The sequence below is a fragment of the Vitis riparia genome, chromosome 5 (genome assembly GCF_004353265.1).
Source record: "Vitis riparia cultivar Riparia Gloire de Montpellier isolate 1030 chromosome 5, EGFV_Vit.rip_1.0, whole genome shotgun sequence".
Lineage (NCBI taxonomy): Eukaryota > Viridiplantae > Streptophyta > Magnoliopsida > Vitales > Vitaceae > Vitis > Vitis riparia.
The window spans coordinates 2,562,665-2,585,417 of NC_048435.1; the positions used below are offsets into that span (position 1 = coordinate 2,562,665).

The 22,753-nt window shown below is 38.0% G+C and overlaps 4 protein-coding genes and 1 non-coding gene across 6 annotated transcripts; 4 read left to right on the top strand and 1 right to left on the bottom strand.

The window, feature by feature from the left end:
- The first annotated feature begins 20 nt into the window (after window positions 1-20).
- On the top strand, window positions 21-1,635 carry LOC117914970. The gene is made up of 5 exons (XM_034830506.1): window positions 21-355; window positions 443-549; window positions 626-773; window positions 974-1,168; window positions 1,257-1,635. The coding sequence occupies exons 1-5, from the start codon at window positions 146-148 to the stop codon at window positions 1,488-1,490; spliced, it is 894 nt and encodes a 297-aa protein (XP_034686397.1). The 5' UTR covers window positions 21-145; the 3' UTR covers window positions 1,491-1,635.
- A 92-nt stretch (window positions 1,636-1,727) lies between these two features.
- On the bottom strand, window positions 1,728-5,782 carry LOC117914969. Of its 2 annotated transcripts, none has more exons than XM_034830504.1 (4): window positions 4,464-5,782; window positions 3,826-4,082; window positions 2,760-2,969; window positions 1,728-2,390 (listed from the first exon to the last, which is right to left on the bottom strand). In XM_034830504.1, the coding sequence occupies exons 1-4, from the start codon at window positions 5,731-5,733 to the stop codon at window positions 2,265-2,267; spliced, it is 1,863 nt and encodes a 620-aa protein (XP_034686395.1). In that variant the 5' UTR covers window positions 5,734-5,782; the 3' UTR covers window positions 1,728-2,264. The 2 variants fall into 2 exon arrangements, with proteins under 2 accessions (XP_034686395.1, XP_034686396.1); XM_034830505.1 differs by having other exon boundaries at window positions 3,826-4,037; window positions 4,464-5,781.
- Window positions 5,783-5,973: 191 nt separating this feature from the next.
- Window positions 5,974-6,169, top strand: LOC117915483. The gene has a single exon (XR_004651395.1). It is a non-coding gene; the product is annotated as a U2 spliceosomal RNA (small nuclear RNA).
- A 1,068-nt stretch (window positions 6,170-7,237) lies between these two features.
- LOC117914207 (translocase of chloroplast 159, chloroplastic-like) lies at window positions 7,238-11,731 on the top strand. Its single transcript, XM_034829440.1, is given in 2 exon segments — window positions 7,238-10,623; window positions 10,626-11,731. Coding segments are annotated over 2 exon segments (3,951 nt in total). The 5' UTR covers window positions 7,238-7,551; the 3' UTR covers window positions 11,505-11,731.
- A 4,780-nt stretch (window positions 11,732-16,511) lies between these two features.
- LOC117914208 (protein SRG1) lies at window positions 16,512-18,152 on the top strand. Its single transcript, XM_034829441.1, has 4 exons — window positions 16,512-16,834; window positions 16,907-17,154; window positions 17,228-17,555; window positions 17,644-18,152. The coding sequence occupies exons 1-4, from the start codon at window positions 16,574-16,576 to the stop codon at window positions 17,902-17,904; spliced, it is 1,098 nt and encodes a 365-aa protein (XP_034685332.1). The 5' UTR covers window positions 16,512-16,573; the 3' UTR covers window positions 17,905-18,152.
- The last annotated feature ends 4,601 nt before the right edge of the window (window positions 18,153-22,753 follow it).

Consider the following 22,753-nt stretch of genomic DNA (forward strand, 5'->3'; position numbering starts at 1 on the left):
TTAAATTTTAAGATACGAAGGTCGGACATATTCACTTTCCATATTAGCATCAAAGCCACTGATTCCTTTAAATCAATCAAACGCTTCAATCTTCCAGACACACACACGCTCTCTGTTTGGATCTGTTTCTTTCTTTCTCAAAGAAATGGCTCTGAGGTCTCTGGATAATGCTCTCCCGATAACACCGGAAAGGCCCAAAAAGCAAGCGAAAGTTGCAGTTTCAATTCAGAAACAGTCTGATTTTGGTGTGAATGATGAGAACAAAGCTCCATTGCCACCAACTGCAGATGCCACCATTGACTACATCTCTTCTGAGAATCTTAAAGCCATGCCTGACCCAGAAATCCAGATAACTGTAAGTCTCCCTCTCTCAGTGGCTCCTCTGGAGGGAAAATTTACTTGTGATTTGAGTTAATTGTGTGTATTTCGTTTGGAAATGAAGGGTTTGACTGAGGGATTGGATTCCAAGGATTGGGCCAAGGTGTGTGAATCTCTGAACGACGCTAGGCGGTTTGCGCTGTATCATTCCGCTCTGATGGCACCGATCTTGTAAGGGAATTTCTAATTTTGAAATGTTTTTCGGAAAATGAAGATGGGGGTTGGCTGATGTTTGTGGTGTTCGCAGAGAAAAAGTGCTGTTGGTGCTGGTGAAGGCCATGAAGAACCCTAGAAGTGCTCTGTCCAAGACCTCTATCATGGCTTCAACTGATATCTTCAATACCTTTGGTGATGAGTTGCTTCAGCCCACCAACTCTGATGCATTTGATCACATGGTATGGTCCATCTCTATGATCTTACCTCTGCTGCATTTTGTGTATTTGATTCTTCTGTGGGATAATTAGTGAGGCAAAATATAGAAAGGGTTTGTAAATGAAGCAAAATATGAAGTTCAAATAGGCTCATCATCTAATATATGAATGCCCAATTATTTTCTGACTACTAGCTTGGTTGGTTTGTTGGGTGATTTACACAGCTGCTGCAGCTATTGTTGAAGGCATCACAAGATAAGAAGTTTGTGTGTGAAGAAGCAGACAAGGCACTCAAGGCAATGGTGGGTTCCATGACTCCTCTCCCTCTGCTCCAAAAGCTCCAGGCTTATGTTAACCATGCCAACCTCAGAATCAGGGCCAAAGCTGCCATATCCATCTCCCATTGTGTCTCCAAGATGGTATAATTATAATGGACTAATCACTCTTTCATGCCTGTTAACTTGCACCCACAGAATTGCGTTTGACTGGTGATCTAATCTTTTTCAGGGGCTGGAGGGAATGAAAGAGTTTGGGTTGGTTTCACTGGTTCAAATTGCTGCTGAATTGTTGAATGATAGACTGCCTGAGGCGAGGGAGGCAGCTAGGAGCACTGTGATCTCAATTTATGATGCGTTTACGGAGAATGAAGAACAGAAACAGGAATCATGGCAAAACTTTTGTCAATCAAATTTAACCCCTCTTCATGCTCAATCGATGGTTAAAATTATCTCTTCTCAGTAGTTTTATGTGATACGCACAACCGATGAGCGTAGACCTTGTTTTTCTCAGTTCATGTAGTTTAGATCTTGTTCCTCAGCTCATGTAAATGCTGTAATACATGATTCTATATGAGGGAAAGCAATAAAGGATGGTTTGTTTAAGGTTACATGATTCTAGATGAGGGCAATAGAAGAACAAAAAATTCTGAATGGTCCACACGAGAAATCATAGCCAGAGAGGGGGCCGCGGGGGCAGTTGCACAAACAAAAAGGTTGAGTTCCCCATTTCACAGTATGGGCACTCAAGGTCCAGTTCTGTTATATTAACCAGAGGAAACATTAGGCAGAAACAATGGAGTTGTGAAAACACAGTGCTTTCCCCTCTTTTTGAGTCACTACAGAGTGCTGATGAACCAGCAAAGTATAGAATCAAAACTTCAGCTACAAATAAACAATTTGAAACAAAACTTCAGGCCATTTTTTGCTCCATTTGTGTTTACATAATTTGCCTCTCAAAACTTCAGCAACAATGCTTGCAATTTTAGAAACAAAATCATCTCCTGCGGAAAAAGTTGGTTTACTTTGACGAGCCCCTCTTGTAACAAAATTTGTTCACAGATTGATAAAGAAAGGCCCCAGACATTATAGAAAAATCCCTAGAGCCCCAAACTCCTTTCTGTGTTTCCTGTACAACAGATTTTCAATTTTGGTACACAGGCTCTTTGGAAACACCGATCTTCATTTCTGTTTCCTCCACTTCGTTTTTGTGAATTTTGGTGGATAATGCATTTGGATTTTATTCAACCAAAGAGCGCAAAGCCATCTCAACATCAGCGAGTGGTTGCCCAGCATAAAGCTGAAGCTGCCCCTTCTTCACAACAATTACTTTCATGCCATCTGATTTCACTGCCTCATGAAGTTCCTGCAAAAGTTCAAGTTTTTTTTCCTGTCAATATAGCACCAACATGTCTTTAACGTCCTACTTCAATGTCATGACCATCCAACCTTTAAAGAAAGAAACAATATTATCAACCATGGGACTACGCAAAAAAGACATTTTAAACGTGATCAGTTTTTTCCAAAGTCTTAAAGGCGTGGTAAGAAGGTTTGGTATGTCTAGAGTAACCCAATATTTCAGATATAGTCAATATATTTCTCTCAATCCACAGTGAGTTTACTTGGGCCTGAGTACTATGTTCAGTCATATAAATCTTACATTCCAACAAAAGCATTATTATGTAAAGATGCATGGGTAAGAGTGAAGTTCTCAGAATCAGGTTGAGATTCTTACTTTTATTGACAAAGGAACAATGTCAGCACTGAAATCGCCTAGTTCTTCAAAAAAAGATTCCAGTAGATAACAGAAATTAGTGGCATCACCACGGTCCTCAAAAGCAACAGTGTAGGATGAGTCAATTGGGTCTGATTCATGAGAAGTGGTCTTTAAGGTGTACAGTCCGCCTTGTTCTTCATGGTTAGAACCTCTCTGCATAAGAACAGCCTGAAACAGGATAAATAGTTATTAAAAGCTTAGTAGGACACATAACAAAATGCTAATCCCAAACAAGAATATCATCTGCATGCAATGGTATTACTAAGGGCCGTGTACAAGAAAGCAGTGACTAGCAAGACAAGACGTTCACTTCTTTCTGGGTTGCTTATGGATGAATTGACAGGGCAATTTTAACAAGAAGTGACAGTTGGGTCTATCATCTGCCATAACAGTGGAGGATATCAAAGAGGATATGACCTATACAAGGGGTGGATGAAGCAAGGAATTGCTTCTGGAGTCTTGTGGCATTGATGAATACACCTATGATTTTTTCTGATGAAAAATGGAGAACACAAAACTCAAATATTTTTTGAAGAATTATAGATTTATTACATTCCACACGCATAAAATGTTGGGTAAATAGATTTAGCATGCTCTACATATAAAATGTTAGGTAATGACTAAAATAAGGATATTGGCATAGATCTATTACCAGACAAGAAGTAGTAAAAACAAGAAATTAATGCATCAGTGAGAAGTTGTAAGTCCAACTGAGTTAAAGATGTGGGATTTGTTCATGCACAACAAATTTCAATTATGACATATATAAAGAAGAAACAACAAATTTCAATTATGACATATACAAAGAAGAATAACTCGGTTCATGTATATATGAATACATGTTTTGTAACCCTTTCTTTCTTCTATAATATATCTCAGTTTTAATGAATAAAAAAAGGTATGTAAATTTCATTAGAATATGGGTCTCACATATGAAATAAAATCATAGACCATGAATGAGTTCATGCTGTTGAGCAAAACTATAAATTCCACAAGCAAAAATTTATAAGTTTCAGTTACATACTATTACACAAGGAAGATGCAACCACCACAAATCCGCCTTAATGTCTGATGACTTATCCCTGGATCCTTTAGCCACTGGTTTGCTTCCAACTTTTCTGCAATTTGAACTGCCATTTCTACTCAAGTCGGCATTGGGTTTTGTGACAGTGTTCTGGTTTTCTTTTGTCAAGCTTTGAGAATTTTTTGTTTCCCTTTCACTTGATCGCCTTTTCACTGCTTCAACCAAAGGCTTTTCATGAGTGGGCTCCTGGACAACAACTAAAATTTAACAACAAACTGAAGTTTTTACACAATATTAACATAAATATACCTCACATTTCATTGGTTACAGAAAACATACACTACAGTATTTGCCAAGCCATTTCTTCAAGCTTCCAGAAAGGCAAAAGATTTTTAATAAAACTTTAGAATTTTAATCAAAATTTTTTACCACCATTAATCGTATCAGAGAATCTCACTGTAACAGACCCTGAGTACTGGCTCAATAGTAAGAGAACCAGGAAAACTAGACGATAACTCTTTCACCTCTGATGAAACATAATGAAAATTGTGGAACCAGATATAAATTTGAATAGATGACAAATACTTGAACAGAGCTACCGAGAAATCATGCAATATAATGTGTGTTAGGAATATTACCATTCCCAAACTCAGGATTCACAATGCCTCCCATTTTCTTTCCCTCTCTTCCTTTCTCCAACTTCTTCCCATGATTTTGCAATGAGCTTGATTCTTTACTAAGTGCATTTCTTCCACAATCTTCCTCCAAAGACGAGGAATCATTTTGTTGTGAATTGCCAGCAGGCAGGTCCACTATCGTATCTACAGTGGATGAACTACTTTTTTTCTTCTTGGATATATCACTATTTTCCAAAGGCTGAAACCCCTTTGGATCATTTCTTGGCATAGAGGGAGCATTTCGAAATTTCATCTTTTTCTTAAACATCAATGTTCTATTTAACTCAGCTACATCCGAATGATCCCCATTCACCCTGTTTTCAACCTTGCCAAACTTGTTCAAATGACTAACTAACGGTAATGGGGACTTCTCCCGTGTAGCATTCAACCTCTTCTGCAACTTAAGCAACCGTGTATCAACCTCTTCTTGGATTCCACTTCTTATACTAGAAATGACATCTTCATCAGCATCACCTCCCCCAGCTTCTTCCAAATATGAATTCATGCCATTGTTTTTCAGCTTCTTTCTCTCACTCTCACGGGCTTCCTTTGCCATTGCCCTAATTTCCACTATTTTCTCTTCCAATTCAGACTCATTCAGATAAACAGCATGGCTCGATTTATTACCAATCTTTTCACCAAAAAATTTGCCACCGAAATTCAACAAAATTTTTCCTTTATTTCTTTCATTGGCACCCAATTGCGAACCCTTAGCTTCACTATCCGAAATTTCATGTTCCTGATCAGAATCCGCAGATCCTAACACCCAAACAGCACAAATTGTCTGAAACACGAAAATCCCAACCAAGTACAAGCCTAATTTTAGGAGTGAACCTGTAGAAAATTTGCCAACTTCTCCATTCTCGACCTTGGCAGGGCCGGAGGTCGGGGAGAGAAGAAATTGACGCGATTCAGCCTCATTCTGATGCGCAGTTTGATCGTCGTCTCCGACGACGATAGTGAAAGATTCTCCGGAAGTTTGATCGAAGGAAATCTCCTGAAGGATTTCATGGGATTCAATGGGAAGTGGAGATTCTTGGGGGAGAAGAGTCGTGTTGGGGTAGGGTATTGTTAGGGTTTCTAACAATTTAGGGCGTAAATAGTTCTTTCTCTTTCTGGGTTTTAACGGAAATGACTTGGAAGTAGAAGATAAGATTATTGCTTTCCTTTGAATGATGGCTGTGGCGGCGCCGACGGTGGTGGTTGCAGGAGTGAGGAAGGAGAAGACCATTGCGAGGGCAGTGGCAGCTTTTGATTCCCGCGAACGTGCACCTTCTCAGGGCAATGGTTTTGATAGGTGGGTTGGGCTTTACCGGGGATCCTCAAGTTGGGGCCTTTGGGCCCATTGCCCAATCTACAACCTAAGCCCGGTACTATAAATTTTGAAGTTTCAGTATCCCACATCGGAACGAGAGACTCGGAGTGAAGGAGGGGAGGGCTATAAATTGCGAAAGAAGTGACCTTCCAATTCATACCTTTCTCGGCCTTTTGGCTAAGATCAAGTGTAGTATCTGTTCTTATCAGTTTAATATCTGATACGTGGACCATCGGTCCACATGATATTAAATTAATTTTTTCAGGGAGAGGGCTCGCCACAGTAGCTTGCTGCTGGAGTCCTCGCGCGTCGCCCATGCGTTGCACTATAGCACGGGCCTGGCGCATCCCTCCGATCTAAGTTTAATGTTTAATAAGTTTTGTAATATGGTATTTTTAAATGCCTCTTTATGATGAGTTTATATTAAATTTAAAATAAAATCAATATTTATTATAATTGAATTTGGGTATTTGTTTCAAATAAAATCTTTTTTATGTTAAGTATTATTTGAAAATTGTTTCACACTTTAAGATTTAGTAACTAATTTCTTATTTATTTTTATTAATATTCTTAATTAAAATATTTAAAGTTTTTAAATAAAAAGTGATATATTATTTTTCTCAATGCATAAAAATATTTTGTATATATTAAATAGTATAATATATCAATAATATTTTACATATATTTTTAGTTTTCCTTTTTCAACAAAACAAATTTATATTTTTTAATCATTTTTTAGTTTGTAAAATAAATAAATAAATTTAAAATTGATGCTAAAATAAATAAAAAAAATTAAAATTGATGAGAAGAGTGAAGAATGTTTTCTGTTTTTAAAATAAAGTGATTTCTTTTTTTATCTTTAAAAATTAATGAAAATAACTCCAATTTATCCTCTAATTTTTTTTTATATATTTCACTTTATTTTTAAAAATTATTTTCTATTTTACTTTATTTTAAGAATTTATTTATAAAAAATACTGTCAAAAGAATTTTTTTTTAAAATAAAACATTATATTTATTAAAATCACAAGACTAAACATACTCTAAATTTATGATATGTGAGATACTTACATTTAAAGTCTTAAATTGAAATTAAAATTTTCGCTTTTATAATACTTAATACCCTTATATAAAATCTAGTAACTTTTGTGGATGTAAGTCTATATATTTGTACAATAATTATTATATTCAATATAAGAGTTAATACTTTTTTATTTTTGGAAAACAAAATTTTTATAGAAGAATTATTATATTTTATAAAAAAATAATATTTTTTACTTTCTAAAAATAGACAGCAAAAATTAGATAGAAACAAACACTAAAAAGTTTACCAATTTTATAATTTTTTTAAAGATATGAATAAACCCTAACATTAGTGGGGAAATTTAGTGGAAATTTGGAATATGGAAAGCTAGTTCACAGCTGTTTACCAAGACACGGGCCAATTCACACACTCCAAGGGGTTGTGTCCAAGACCTCATCGGTCATATCACCCTCTCTCTCTGTCTCTCTCTCTCTCTGAGTCTCTGTCTTTCTCTCCACCGACTTTGTCACATAGTTTTTGCTTTTTACCTTCTTAGCAAATCCAACACAGCAATCCAAAAGAAACAAACATGAAATTCTTAGAAAACCCCAAAAAGAAACCCTAATCCATCAGTTCCAAGGTACTAAATTTCCACTTCGTTTAGCTTAGGCGTCTGTGTGGTCTTTTAGTAGAATCAAGAGCTGGAATCTATGGAGTCAAGGCCCCGTGTCTCTCTTTCTGCAGCACAAGTCACTTCGTCAACCTCAGAGGGGTACCCACATGACCAACCATCAGAATTCATGGTCTCTGAACAGACCTTACCAGGTTTTCTCCCTATCAGAGCTCCTCTTTCTCTTGATTCTGACTTTGATATATATGTAAGAAGTGATGATAATGTAATCAGTACTAGTGGTAGTGAAAGTGGGCGCATTATGAGTGAGGAGGATGAGTTCGAATTTGAAACGGCGTCGGAGAGGCCATTTGTAGGATTCCCAGACGAGGAAACATCTGTAGGGAGTGATGATGTTGAGGAATATGTTCTTGCTAGCCCGTTTCTTGCAGTCCCAGATGAAGAAACCCTAGAAGCACCAGTAGAGGATGAACAAAATGATGCTATTGGTCATTATGCCCTTACTTTTGTCCCGGTTGTTGTGGATGATTCGAATTCAAGGTACAGCATGCCCACTGCTCGTTTGTCAATGGATGATGATTGTGATAATGGGAGTGGTGAAGAGGAGCTAAGTGAAGTGGAAGATTGTGGGTTTTCAGGTGCGGGTAGGATTACTGGTATTCGGGTTTTGGAGGAGATTGACAATGTTCCTAAATTCAAGGTATTGGGTATCGAAGAAGATGATTTACAGCCCCGAATAAAGGTCAATCCGGATGATTTCATTGGAGTTGGAAATGAAGTTCTGGGTTCTGAAAAAGCAAAGTCTTTAGTGGAGCAGTCGGTTGATGACTTGGTTGAACATAGAGATTTTGACAATACCGAGGAGGCTATTAGTGAAGCTTCAGCAGTGAATAGAGAAGATATCCCTGAGGAGACTTTGAAATTGAATGAGAATGTAAAATGTCCCTCCACTGAAAGTCAAGTACTTAGAAAACTAGACAACCAAGGAACTGGATTGAAAGGTAGAGATGTAGGTGAGCAGAGTAGTTCAGAATTCAATAATAACGATGCCATATATGTGAAGCTTGTGGGTTCCCCGGTAGATGTTAAAGAGCCTACTGAAGTGGTTGAAGAACGTCTGATGATGGTTGACAGTGCTGATGTAGTAGAAGAATATGGTGACTTTAAGTCAGATGAATCCATGGGGAATTCCACTGGGAAAAATGAAATTGAGTCTGTGAACCGAACTAAAATTTCAATACTAAATCCAACTCATGAGACTAAATATTTGGGGAATGGTGATTTGCCTGGAGCTACTGAGGATGTAATGTTGGAAGACCAAATATATGGTAAATCCAGCAACTCAGTATCCAGTATACCGAGTTCCTATCTAGACCCTGACTTTGAAGTGAATGATGTAGCAAACAATGTTTCAGAGGGTGTAGAAGGAGAAGGTACAATTTCTGATGGAGATGCTGGAGGTTTGGTATTTAGAAGCTCTGATACAGCCAAGCAGATCGTTAATGAAGAGAAGCAAAGCCTAGCCCCCACTTCTGGTTCAGGTGCCCAGATTCCCCAGCATCATTTGCAGACAACCGACGGACAGACACTCAAAGACTCAGAGGAAAAATTGGAGGAAGATGGGGATGATGAAGATCATAAAATATTTGATTCTGAGGTACTGACATCACTTCTGAAAGCAGCAACTAGTGCTGGATTGGATGGTGATAGTGGCAATGTCGTATTCACCTCTGTTGATGGTTCTAGAGTTTTCTCTCTCAAGCGTCATGCTGGGCTAGGCTCCTCACTGAGACCTGCTCGCCAATCAAATGGTCTCAATGTTTCTGCATCTTCTGACCTTATGGCTGGGGCTGAATCTAAGGACAGCATAAGTGAAGAGGAAAAGAAAAAGCTAGAGAAGATACAACTCCTGAGAATAAGATTCTTGAGGCTTGTCCAGAGACTAGGCCATTCTCCTGAAGATTCTATAGTTGCACAGGTTTTATACCAGATGGCCATTGATGCAAGGAAGCACTCTAATGAAGCATTTAGCCTTGAATCTGCAAAGGGAATGGCCATGAAACTTGAAGCAGAGGGTAAAGGTGATATAGAATTCTCTTTGAATATCCTGGTTCTTGGGAAAACTGGAGTGGGAAAGAGTGCAACCATAAATTCCATTTTCTGTGAAGAGAAAGCCATGACCAATGCATTTGAACCCACCACCTCTGCTGTAAATGAAATTATTGGAACAATAGATGGAGTTAAGATCCGGGTCTTGGACACACCAGGTCTCAGATCTTCTCTGATGGAGCAGGCTTTCAACCGGAAAATATTGTCATCTATAAAGAAGTTCATGAAGAAGTTTCCTCCTGATGTTGTCCTGTATGTTGATAGGTTAGATACCGAGGACAAAGATCTTAATGATCTGCCATTGTTAAAGTCAATAACCAGTTCTCTCGGTTCGTCAATATGGCAAAATGCCATTGTCACTCTGACCCATGGTGCTTCTTCTCCACCTGAAAAACCATCTGGGTCACCCCTAAGCTATGACTTGTTTGTTTTGCAACGATCCCATTCTGTTCAGCAGTCTATCAGCCAAACAGTTGGTGATCTGCGTCTGATGAATCCAAACTTGATAAATCCAGTATCTCTTGTTGAGAACCATCCATTGTGTAGAAAGAACGGAAATGGTCAGAAGGTGCTCCCCAATGGACAAGAGTGGCTGAACCAATTATTACTTTTATGCTGCTCTATGAAGACCTTATCTGATGCAAGTTCCCTGTTGAAACCACAAGATCCATTTGGTCAAAGAAAGCTATTTGGCTTTCCACTCCGTTCCCCACCCCTACCCTACTTGTTGTCTTCCCTATTGCAGTCTTTTACTCATCCAAAACTCTCAACTGATCAAGGTGGTGAGAATGTTGACTCTGATATTGAGTTGGGGAATATGACAGACACTGATGAAGAAAATGACGATGTGTATGACCAGCTCCCAGCATTCAAGCCTCTGAGGAGATCTGATATTGCTAAGCTCAGCAAGGAGCAAAGAAAAGCTTATTTTGAGGAGTATGATTATTGGGTGAAGCTACTTCAGAAGAAAGAGTGGAGACAGGAGTTGAAAAGGTTGAGGGAAATGAAGAAAAAGTGCAAAGATGGTGGGAATGATAATGTTCATGTGGGGAGGATGGAGACCAGGAATCTGGAAGTCCAGCAACTGTACCAGTTCCCTTACCTGACATGGTCCTCCCACCTTCCTTTGATGCAGATAATCCTGCTTACAGGTACCGGTCTTTAGATGCCATGTCCCGGCATCTTGCAAGGCCAGATTTGATTACCCGTTGCTGGGACCATGATTGTGGATATGATGGTGTCAGCCTTGAAGAGAACCTTGCTATTGCTGGTATGTTTCCCACAGAAATCTCTGTTCAAGTCACCAAGGGCAAAAATGAGTTCAACATCCACTTTGATTCCTCTGTTTCTTCAAAGCATGGGGAAAATGGATCAACCATGGCAGGTTTCAACATTCAAACCATTGGAAGGCAGGTTGCCTACATCCTAAGGGGTGAAACCAAAATAAAAAATTTCCAAATGAACAAAACTGCTGCAGGGGTATCCATTACATTCTCAGGCAAAAATGTGGCAACTGGACTCAAAATTGAGGATCAGATTGCAGTTGGAAGACGTCTGGTTTTGGTGGGAAGTACTGGAGCCATTCGATCTCAGAATGATGCAGCATATGGAGCCAACTTTGAAATCCGTCTCAAAGAAAATGATTTTCCTATTGGGCAGGACCAGGCCACCTTGGGTCTGTCTCTGATGAAGTGGAGAAATGACTTTGCACTAATGGGTAATCTACAATGCCATTTCTCCATGGGACGAAGTTCTAAAATGGCTTTCCATGTTGGATTGAACAACAAACTCAGTGGACAGATCACCGTAAGGACTAGCAGCTTGGAGCAACTCCAGATTGCACTCATGGGTTTTCTTCCAATTGCCATCACCATCTTTAGGAGTCTCTGTCCGGGATCAGGTCAGAAAACATCGATGTACTAGGAGTCAATTTCCATTACATCAGTTAGAGGTAGGTAAATTTTCATCACAGTCTACCAGTCTAGTCACTAGCTCCATGGTCATGTTCAGTTTTGTTCCATTGCACAGATGTTGTAATTCACTTCAGCAGGTCAGATAGTAAGCTGTAGCATGAATGAGACTGGAATCTAATTTTTGATGTTTCACAAGTTCTGGTTCATATATTGATATAATTATTGCTCTTTGTCTGATCCTAGCCTGTTACAAGACTTCCCATTTGGGATTTGTCTGATAAGATTCAAAACTGATCCAGTAAGTTCATACTTGATCTTGGCTGGCTGATACAAACCTTAAACCAACCTAAACATCATCTTGAAGTAGTGTTGCATTTTAATGGATTCAAGGATCAGGTTGGTATTTCATTTGTTGCTCTGAGAATCCGGAGTTGGTATGACCTCCTAATCTGCTCTTCTTCTGGGTTGGAGTTGAGCTTTCATGGCTCGTATACAAAGGCTTTGCTGCCCATAGACTGAACTTAGTATTCATATACAGTAAGCAGCCAGAGTCTTGAATTTTCATTGATTCAGTTGGCCTCTTCAGCAGCAATTCCCCATGGATGGTTTGCTTTGGAAGATAAAAGAAGACGAAGTATTTCTGCTTTTGCTTCAATCTCTTCTAAAAGTTTGCATATCCAATCTCCTAAAAGTACGGAGGAGCACTTCACAGAGAATATACAAGGACGATGAGAACAACGTCATTTTATGGAGATTAGGGGAAAAAATATTCAAATACATTGATTTTCAAACAAATTTGTTGCCACGAGAACAAATTTATTTTCTTTTTCTTTCCTTCAGTTTTCTTGATATCCAGACAGGTTTTCCAGCAGGTTTTTCTTTCCTTGTAATTCCAGTTCAGTTAAATGATGCATTTTTTTCCGGAAAGAGTGACGTTACAACTGAGGGACAAAAACCGAAATGAAATGGCTCTAAGAGATTCGGAAAGTGGAGTCAAAGAGACTAGAACCCGAGCAACGCCTTGTACAAAACGGAAGAAAGCGGAGACTAGAGCCGCTTTCTGGGCAGAAAAGGATGAAGCATTTGCCCATGGGCCTGTCCATATTGCATGGCAGAAGAAATGGAGAAAGTTGAATGGTATCATACAGGGAAAAACGAAGATGCGTTTCTAAAGAAGGGCCCAAGGGTTTAACCTGATGGCCTGAGACTTGTTTGCCTTGCTGAGAGGCAGATATGGAGGAAATCAGACAATGTGGCTGGCGACCCAAAAAACCCAAGTTCGCCCATCCCTGGACCGAATGCCATGAAAGTGTGTGAATGAACCTCTTCTCCTGGTGTCTGGATTTATCCAGTAAAGCCCATTTTTGGGAAGCCGAGACAACCGTCTTTCTGAGGAAACAGATGAACAGAAAAAGGTATGTTTTCATTCCTATTTTCAAGATCTTTTGAATTGTAACTGTCTATTGGTACAAGTTTCAGATTCAATGATTCAATGTTCGTCTTTATGCTCTGCGCTACTGAGAAAGCATTAAATGTTGGGCTCATTGTTTGGTTAGGGAGGAAAACAACGAGTCCACTCGGCTAATCCCCCCCAAAAAATAAGAACATTGATGAGAGCACAAATTTGAAGTGGTTGGACGACTAAGAACTTTCTTAATGTTATTTAATTTTAACTAAAATAAGTTACACTCAACCGCGTATAAAGTATTTTCAAACACTTTTCTTACTCTTGAAATGAATAATTAGCTCTTTGATAGTAGTAAGAACAAGTTACAACGTACTTAAACAATATGTTAAGATCTGAGATTATAAATGGACTTAAAGTTTGTTAGGTGCCGGTTGCAAGGTTCGTTGGCAACATTAGCTCAATTGGTCACAATAAGGTACTCCTAGAAATGATCTTGATTTTTGTTGTTTATACCAGTACTATGAATATCTGAAGCCCCAAAAGTTGGACATCCTTGTTCCTTGATGAGCCATGTAGATATCTTGGATGAGGTTCATTTATCATTGAAGCTTGATATTTTGTTGAGAAGTACTTGCTGGTAAGGTGGGGCATATAGAGCACTAGGCACTAACCTTATAAGTTCCAATAAAAAGGGGAAAAATGCAGTGGCTGCTATATATACTACCACTGTTATTCTAGGGAAAAAGTGGGCTGAGGTCCATTTATACCAAGTTTGGGCACCTGAAAATGAAACCATCAAATGGTTTTGGATGGTCCCATAAATGGTGGATGATGGTTTTGAGGGCACGGAAGCTTGAAATTTGAGTATGACCAATCTGGCGTTTGTTTGTATTGAACTTGAGGTTTGCCTTGGACATAGCTATCTTATCCTCTCATAAACAGGTTCTTTTATCAATGGTCCCAATCAATCCAAATCAAGCGCAAGCTGCCATGGGTTAGGTTAGAATGTAAAATCACTGAACAGTCTCACTTTCACATTTGGTCTATACAACATCAGTGTTCATTTGGGTAAAGCCTGCAGGCTCAGCTAGAACAGTGAGTAGTATTAGTATTTGGGTCTTTGTCCTTTATTTCTAAGATTTTGGTATGCTGCTTCACCCTTCCCCACTCATATTGCAGATTCCAATTTTCACTAGCAGTAGAGTGCTTTACCAGCTATGGCTGGACTTTTGCCTTCCGTGGTTTTGAGTCTAGAAAGGCCAGAGACCTTTGAGTTATGCAATATTGCATTTTTACTCAATTCTGTTTTTGGGTATTCTCTTGATTGAATGCAAAAATGGGCTCCCCTGTAGCACTTGTGCTTGCACTGTGATTGATCCATGAAGAGTCAAAACAGACGTTCATATGATCACTGTTGGAACTATATTGTTTCTGATGGATTCCTGACATATACCACAAGGGTTCTCTCAGTTCTCCTTACTCCTCAAATGCTCGATGCATTTCCATTATAGATCCTAGAACATGTCCAGGCCTTTGTTCCAGTGACTGGCAGAATATCACTTGCTCTGCTTGTGCATCCCAGCAGACTAGTGTTGTTCCATTGGCACCAACCACTCAGGCACATTATCAGTGCATGGTGGGGGAGAGAGATTCCCTTCGTGCATTAGACACATTTTTGAGGGAGACCAGTGGGTCACCGTGCTCGACGGATCTAACATTATTTTGTCTAGACAAGTGTCACTAGGTTGGTTCTAGGGTCGAGGAAGGGACTCACAACTTGCAATTCCTCTCCCAAATAAATATCTGTGCATTAGACTAGACATACATTCAAGAGAGACGAGTGGCTCACCGGGCTTTCCGGCTATGACTTCCATTTTTCTAGACAAGTGTCAAGAGGTTGGTTCTAGGGTCGAGGATGGACAGGCATTTTAATCGCTCACAAGTTGCAACATGTCCACTAATTCAATGGTTACGAAGAATAAAATGTCAGCGTCAGCATAAAATGAAATCTCACAAAAACAGTTCTCAAATGTGCAAATTTCTGCTAATGAAACATTGCATCATCACATGCGACCCACACTCGAGGAAGTGAGAGAAAATATGCATAGCGCATAATGCAGGACAGACAACAAATGTAATTTGGTGACGTTCATCGCAACCATAGATAAAAGCAGCCTTCTCATGAGTCATGATGATAAAGGCATCCAAAAAGAAGGGTGGACATGGGTTCAAACTTGTTGCAGAGAATAAAGAAAAGGAAAATGGTCAATGGTCGATGGCATGATGAGAATATAACAGTAAGACTGATCGATTTTCTGAGATTGAAACAGAAATTTAAGGGACAGAAACAAACCATAATTCAAGGTGACTACAAACTACAAATCATTATTATTTTAAACCCTCAAATTACTAAGTGGGGAAGACCATCGGGCTCTCTATCTATGGTCATGACAAACACTTTGAATGCTGGCCTATGAGCCTGTCAAGTGGTGTAGGAGCACTTAACAAGACGTAGTGACGAAGGCTGAAGTACGAATCTATGGTGCTCAAAGACCCCAAGCTAGATGGTCTTCTGGGAAGGAAGAGGACAAAGGTATGACGACAACTACACTAGATTTGGTCTGCAGAATTGGAGACATCTTGCAATTGAGAATGGCCCCTACTGTTACCACTTACAAAGTCTGCCATAAGAGACAAGTAAATGTACCAGTATCAGTACCACTAATAGATTCCTTTCTTGATTCCCTAGTGTTTTTGCTCCTTTTACTACTGCTGATGCAATTTACATGTAAAATAAGTTATAATGATACTACACTGCTATTTCTATTATTAGGTCTCTCTCTTGTTCCGCAAGTTGAAAGGACACAGAAAACAAAATATTGACTAATTAAGCAGGTGTATCCATGCTTGGGATGATGAAAAGAGTTTTCTTTTCTTTTCCTTTCTTTTTTCAGTACTGGACAACTTGTGAGTCTGATTTCTGAAAAACTGACAAGAGAGGAGACAGGAAAAGATGAGAAAGTCCTTCACCTTGTTCACATGGTTATGTACTTATTTTGATGGTTCAGAACAACATTTGTCATCTAGCAGCGTGATTAGGGAAAGCATCTTTTGGTACCTGACCAAGCATATATCATTCATTATATTTGTTTTTCTTTCAACATGAGGATTTAATAGAATGCACCTTGTCTTACCTGGATGGAGTTTATGAATCAGTGAATCAATTTAATAGGATTAGTGTCTTGTGCATTTGTCTTTAATCCAGTGGTATGGTTTGATGCCCGAGTATTATAATAGAATTAGCAAAAGGTTACATGATTAGGGAAAGCATCTTCTGGTACCGGACCAAGCATATATCATTCATTATATTTGTTTTTCTTTCAACATGAGGATTGAATAGAATGCAGCTTGACTTACCTGGATGGGGTTTATGAATCAGTGAATTAATTATGGTTTTATGCTCGAGTATTATAATAGAATTAGCAAAAGGTTACATGAGTGACTTAATTTATGAAGTGCATTATTGTGGGTCCATACTTTGCATTAGAAATACACCAAACTGCAGAAGTGTATATTTTTTCCTTCTATAAATACTGCAGTGGGGGAAGTTGGAACTAACAAGTAGAGCTTCTTAGCTTTCAGTTTATTTTAAACCTCTAAATTTTGTGTCCATGGCTCCAGTACCCATTTCTCAGATCGAGGTTGGACATATCGACGATGTCCAAGAACTGAGGAAGTCCATACCAGCAGCAATACCTGAAAGATTTATCCGGGACATGGCTGAGAGGCCAACACTAACCATGGAGACCCTACTATCATCAACTGACATTCCTGTAATCGATTTCTCGCAGCTTTTGAAAGGCAAGACAGATGAACTCCAGCGTGAACTTTCAAAGCTTGCAGCTTCTTGTGAGGAGTGGGGATTTTTCCAGGTACAAATGCCAGTTCCTATTGTTAGTGCTTGAATCGTGTTTACAGAAGCTAACCTTGAGCTGTTGCCACAGGTGATTAACCATGGGATCGACTTGGGTTTGCTTGAGAGCATAGAGAAGGCAGCCATGGACTTTTTCATGTTACCTTTGGAGGAGAAGCAGAAGTATGCAATGGCACCTGGAACAATTCAGGGATATGGACAGGCCTTTGTGTTCTCTGAGGACCAAAAGCTGGACTGGTGTAACATGTTTGCACTTGGACTTGAGCCCCACTTTATTAGGAACCCGAAATTATGGCCAACAAAACCAGCTGAATTCAGGTAATGGTGATACTCTGTTTATGGCTCGACTCTTTGATCTTTCAGTCAGCTAAAACTCTCTTTCTGTCTGCAGTGACGCTTTGGAGGTTTACTCCAGAGAAATAAGGGAACTTTGCCAGAACATGTTAAGATATATAGCCATGAGTCTTGGCTTGAATGAGGATGTTTTTGAGAACATGTTTGGGGAGGCTGTGCAAGCTGTAAGGATGAATTACTACCCACCATGTTCGAGACCTGATCTTGTTCTTGGTCTAAGCCCCCATTCTGATGGAAGTGCACTTACTGTTCTGCAACAAGGAAGGGACGGCTCAGTAGGGCTTCAAATTCTTCGACACAACACATGGGTGCCCGTTCGCCCCATTCCTAATGCATTTGTCATCAACATCGGAGACACCATAGAAGTATGCCACCTGAAGATTTTCCCTCTTTTCTTCCCCCTTTAAATTTGAAATTGGTATCATTAAGTCTAAACCTATTTTTATCAAACAGGTTCTAACAAATGGGAAATACAAGAGTGTGGAGCATAGAGCAGTGACTCACAAGGAGAAGGATAGGCTCTCAATTGTCACGTTCTATGCCCCAAGCTATGAGATTGAGCTTGGCCCCATGCCAGAATTTCTGGATGAGAACAATCCATGCAAGTATAGAAGATACAACCATGGAGAGTACAGCAGACACTATGTGACTAGCAAGCTGGAGGGGAAGAAAACCTTGGATTTTGCCAAGATTCATACCCATAGCTCATCTTAAGAGGGCCCTACCCCCTTTCCCAACAAAGGGCTACCCTATATTATTGGATTTGTATTGAATGCTATAAAATATTATTATTAAAGTTTCCGTCTCTTAGGTAATGTGAAGGGTATAAACCGAGATACAAGTTGGGTGCTGATTATTGATAGATTGTACTGTTTATATGTAACCCTGTTTTGTGAGTCGAATAATGAAAGTTGGTGGGGTAATAGGTTTGTGACTCTTTTATATCAACTGTGTGTTTGTAATGGTTGTGATTAATTGACAAGCAGTAAGCAGAGGAGGAAAAGGAAGTATTAAACAGAAGGGGATGTCACTTTTACTGTTTTGTCTATAAGATCCTAACATGGAAAGGAGCATGCAATCATGTAGGGGGAACCCAACAGCACCACCGCCCTACACTTCGGTAGGCATCAATCAAAGAATGGACAAAATGATGGGTTTTCCATTGTTCAAGGGAGTGAGCTTTTTCTCAGTGGAGGAAAGAAAGAGCCCACACATCATGTACATATGTTTTTAAGTTGCTCATATCATTGGCGTGAAAGAAGCACTAACCAGCAACTTGTGATGGGCTTTTTGGTGATTCACAGCTGAAATGACATTTGAGCGCCAACAATAACTAGAGCGCACAAATCAGAGCTGAGCTCAGAAATTTCATGACTTGAGAAATGAGGTCAAGTGGTCCATAGAGGAAATAAGTTAAGCTACTACAATCGGCAGAGAGACCCCACAAATTCCACTGTTGAACTATAATCATGGGAGTTAGGTAAGTCCAGGGACCTAATTATCAAAGGAAATGAAGATGCAATTAACTAAAAAAGTGCCTAAACCCATCAAAAATGACATAATTTGGAGCAAAGAAAAGTAGACCCTAGTAAATGATTACCCCATCACCCATCACCACTAACACATGGGAACAAGAGAACAAGCTCTTGAAGTTTTCTCATGGAGTAGGGAACCCCCTTTGGGATTTTTTTGGGTGTTCTGCTCATTCCATGTAGTCATCAGGCCCTGTGAGAACAAGTGAACCAGAGCCAATGTCATCAGAAAATCACATTTCAGCATCTACTAAGGCTCGTGGGTTTTGGTCCACAGAGGCTGACCCATGTTGGAGGAACCGAAAAAAAAACCCAAAACAAAACAGAACACAACACAACAAAGAAAAATCAAAGCCTGAACCCATGACTTATACACTGTACTAATTCAATAACCAAACCAAATGCTCCCTCCCTCTAACTCGCTACAACCACCAACCACTTGTGGGAACTTCACCATCCCCCTCTCCCCATCTTTCAAACTAACTTTTTTGAACCTCTTTTTCAGTGCGGGGGTTGGAGGGTATGATCTCAGCAAAGGGGTCCCAAAACCCAACTCCCAGACACTTTACCAGACGACCCAACAAGAGAAGAGTAACCACTTAATTTCCTGAGAGTGAAAGCCTTAAAAAAGGAACCATAAAAAAGAAAAAAAAAAAAAAGGCAAAAAGAGAGATAATGTTGACCAAAGAGACCAAGAGACACGAAGTCTGGTGCCTATGGACTCAGCAGCTACCCTTTCTTTCCATGTGAAGAGGGCGGCTGCAACATTTCTTTATCTTTCAGCCCACGCTGCAAATCTTATGCATTTGTCTGCATACATTCATTGAATCTCCTTTGCTTAAGAAACACCCTCTCTACTCCTAGTGCGGGGCGGCCCCCAAAACCCCTCCCCCACCCCCAAACATCCACACTGCTCAGCCACGTGGCTTAGAGTAAAGAGTATGTTCTTGACTCCATTGGTTTGGACAAGACCGTTACTGAAGTGAAAGAAATAGATAATTTTTCACGTTTTCTGGCGTCTTCCGGGACTTGGATAGAATCAAAGTCAATTTTTCCTCCAAGAAAAAGACGGACAATCCTTACAAGGTTACCAAGACATTGAGAATTTCTACCTCTTACATGCCACTGCCTTGGAGAGAATAGACCTGCAACAAGTTTTTCCCTTTTTTTCCCTCGCACATTTGACTTATCAAACACTTGACAACTTAAAATTATTAACCTTCGGAGGATAATTCCTTCCGTGCACTTGCACATTGCGTGGGATTTAAGATTTAGGGTTTAGTAAATTCTAAGATTTACGATATGTTTGATATTTGTTCAAAATAAAATTTGAATCTTCCCATTTACTACTAAAAATAGTATAAAATTTTCCTTATATTTAGCATTATTTATAAATTATTCTATAATTTGTCATTTAGTAAATAAATTTATTTATTTGTTTGTTAATAATATTTACCATTAAAATATTTAAAAATTATAATTCATGAAATTTTTTTCTTTTACATGGGTTATATAAAAGATTGAAAAAAAAAGGAAAAAAATGAATGAAAAAATAAATTTATAATTCATGAGATGTATATATCTCTTTTTATATATATGTATATTATATTTTTTTTTACGTAAAAAGGATATAAGAAAAGAAAAAGTTAGAATAATATATTCTACTACTTATTATTTGATTAAACATAAAATATGATGAATAATTGTTTAACTTATATCTTGTCATCATCAAACACTTCCTGCGTGTTTTTATAATATTAGAAAATAATAGTATCTTTTTTAATATAAGATACAAAAATTCTTAAAAAGTAACGGTATTAAAAATTGTTTAAAATTTTGAAGAATTTTTTTTTTTTTTTTTTTTTTTATAGGTAAATTTGAAGTATAGAAATTTTTTTTGCTACATCAAATTTTCAAATTTAAAGTGATTTTTAAAGACATAAGATAATTATAGAGATTTTTATATAAAAGTTTTTTATTTTAAAACAAAAAAAATAGGAAATGTATCCAAGCATATGCTAATTAATTTTTTATTTTTTTAAAATAATATTCATGATTAAAATAACATTACATTGTGTTGTTAAATATATTAAAAGAATTTATACATATTAAATAATACATATATTAGTATTACTTTATGATATATTTTATACATATTTTTTAACCTTTTTTTTTCATCTACAAATTAATTTTTTTTAATTGAAATTTTCTATTTTATATTAAATTTATGATCCATAAGATATTATAAAAATAAAATATAAAAAATAATTATTATTATATATATATCATCGTTTATTTTATTGATTGAAATTTTGATAACTTATCCTATCCTATCCAAACCAATGGGGGAATTCATTCCTTATCCATCCAATATTCAACTAGTGCCCAAGACATGGAAAGCTAGGAATGTCAATTCCAGCATGGGGGTGAGGGAGATATTGGGACCTATATAATTCACTGGATACCCAACCTCCAATACCTTGCTACCAATGTGGACATCATCTTTTCAATCCTATCACTCATGACACAAGGCTAGACAGAGAGAACCCATATAATTGCATAGGAGACCTGCTGGTCCACGTTAAGCACACTCACTAACATTTCTATCCATTGAATAATGTCTAAACATAAGAATAGTACATACAATTCTGTTGTTACTGCAGGTTTTTACTAAGGAGGAGGTAGAGAGCAGATGCTAGAGTTCCAAACACTACTATCATACATTGGGATAAAGCAGTAGCCTGAGAGTTGGAATAGAGGAGAGGCCAGACCCTTGTGCCAAGTTCAATTGCTGTTGTATTATAGATTGTGAGATCATAAATGATCAAGTGATTAAATTGTCATTATATTCAGGAGAGGAAAGGGTAATCTTCAAAATTGATTTTGAAAAGATTTATGATTATGTGGATTGAGGTTTTTTAGACCATGCATTAGAAAGGAAGAGGTTTAGTGCAAAATATAGGTCTTGGATGAAGATTAAAGCAATAAAATGTTTAAGACAAGGAGATCATCTTTCCCCTTCTCTTTTCACTATTAGAGTTGATGTTTTAAGTTGAATGTTGTTGTGAGCAGAGGAGAGTGGTGTTCTGGAAGGCTTCCTAGTGAGTTAAAATACGACAAGAGTATCTCATTTGCACTTTGTTGATGACACCATTTTTTTTTCTAAAGTTTTTATAGAAAATCTACAAAACCTCTAACTAATCTTATTGATTTTTGAACACATATTAGGACTTATGATTAATTTAGACAAGAGCACTCTCTAATATCAATACAAGTAAGGATTAGCTTGGATGCTTGGATGTAAAGGAACTTGCCTTTAACCTACCTCGATCTTCCACTAGGAGAGAACCTGAAGGCATGCCCATTCTAGGATCCAACTATTGACAAAATTTTGAGAAGATTGGATGGGTGGAAAAAAGAATTTTTGTTATTAGGCAAAACTTTAATTCGGTCATACTTGTTTCACATTTTCTATCTCTTTTCAAGATTCCATCAATAATGACATCAAAGGTAGAGCTAATGTGCAATTTTATTATGAATAGGGGTTTAGGGTCTGGAAAGATTTTCTTGAGGAATGATACTCTCTTAAGAAAGTAACTTTGAAGGTTTCTTAGTGAAAGTTATGCTCTTTGGCATCAAGTTATATTGAACATTTATGGAACTCATCTGAATAGGTGAAACACTAGCATTCTAATTAGATGGTCTCATCATTATCCTTGGAAAGGTTTTTCAATATTTTTTTAGACCATAGTTTTAAAAGGCACAAGACGCACCTAAGACACAAAAGTCTCCTATAGCTTAGGCACAAGGAGCAACACAAGACACGTGCTTGAGTGAAGTGAAATTTGACCTAAGATGTATATCAATTTTATAAAATATGATCCAAAATATAATTCAATTAACAAATAAGATTCCAAACATTTAAAAGAAACATTCAACAAGAGAGTAATAAAATTATATAAATTTCAATATATAATTATTAATTTTAAGAATAAAAGTGTTTAAAAAGAAAAAGTAAAGTAGCCAAAGCG

Bases quoted from the DNA above. Each gene is read 5' to 3' on its own strand.
- LOC117914969 (XM_034830504.1), bottom strand. From the start codon at position 5,733: ATGGTCTTCTCCTTCCTCACTCCTGCAACCACCACCGTCGGCGCCGCC. The intron at 4,083-4,463 runs GTAATATTCCTA...GTTAAATTTTAG, and splicing joins GAATCCTGAGTTTGGGAATG to TTGTTGTCCAGGAGCCCACT. The intron at 2,391-2,759 runs GTAAGAATCTCA...GAACTTTTGCAG, and splicing joins TTGTTCCTTTGTCAATAAAA to GAACTTCATGAGGCAGTGAA.
- LOC117914208 (XM_034829441.1), top strand. From the start codon at position 16,574: ATGGCTCCAGTACCCATTTCTCAGATCGAGGTTGGACATATCGACGAT. The intron at 16,835-16,906 runs GTACAAATGCCA...CTGTTGCCACAG, and splicing joins AGGAGTGGGGATTTTTCCAG to GTGATTAACCATGGGATCGA. The intron at 17,155-17,227 runs GTAATGGTGATA...TTCTGTCTGCAG, and splicing joins ACAAAACCAGCTGAATTCAG to TGACGCTTTGGAGGTTTACT.
- LOC117914970 (XM_034830506.1), top strand. From the start codon at position 146: ATGGCTCTGAGGTCTCTGGATAATGCTCTCCCGATAACACCGGAAAGG. The intron at 356-442 runs GTAAGTCTCCCT...TTGGAAATGAAG, and splicing joins ACCCAGAAATCCAGATAACT to GGTTTGACTGAGGGATTGGA. The intron at 1,169-1,256 runs GTATAATTATAA...AATCTTTTTCAG, and splicing joins CCCATTGTGTCTCCAAGATG to GGGCTGGAGGGAATGAAAGA.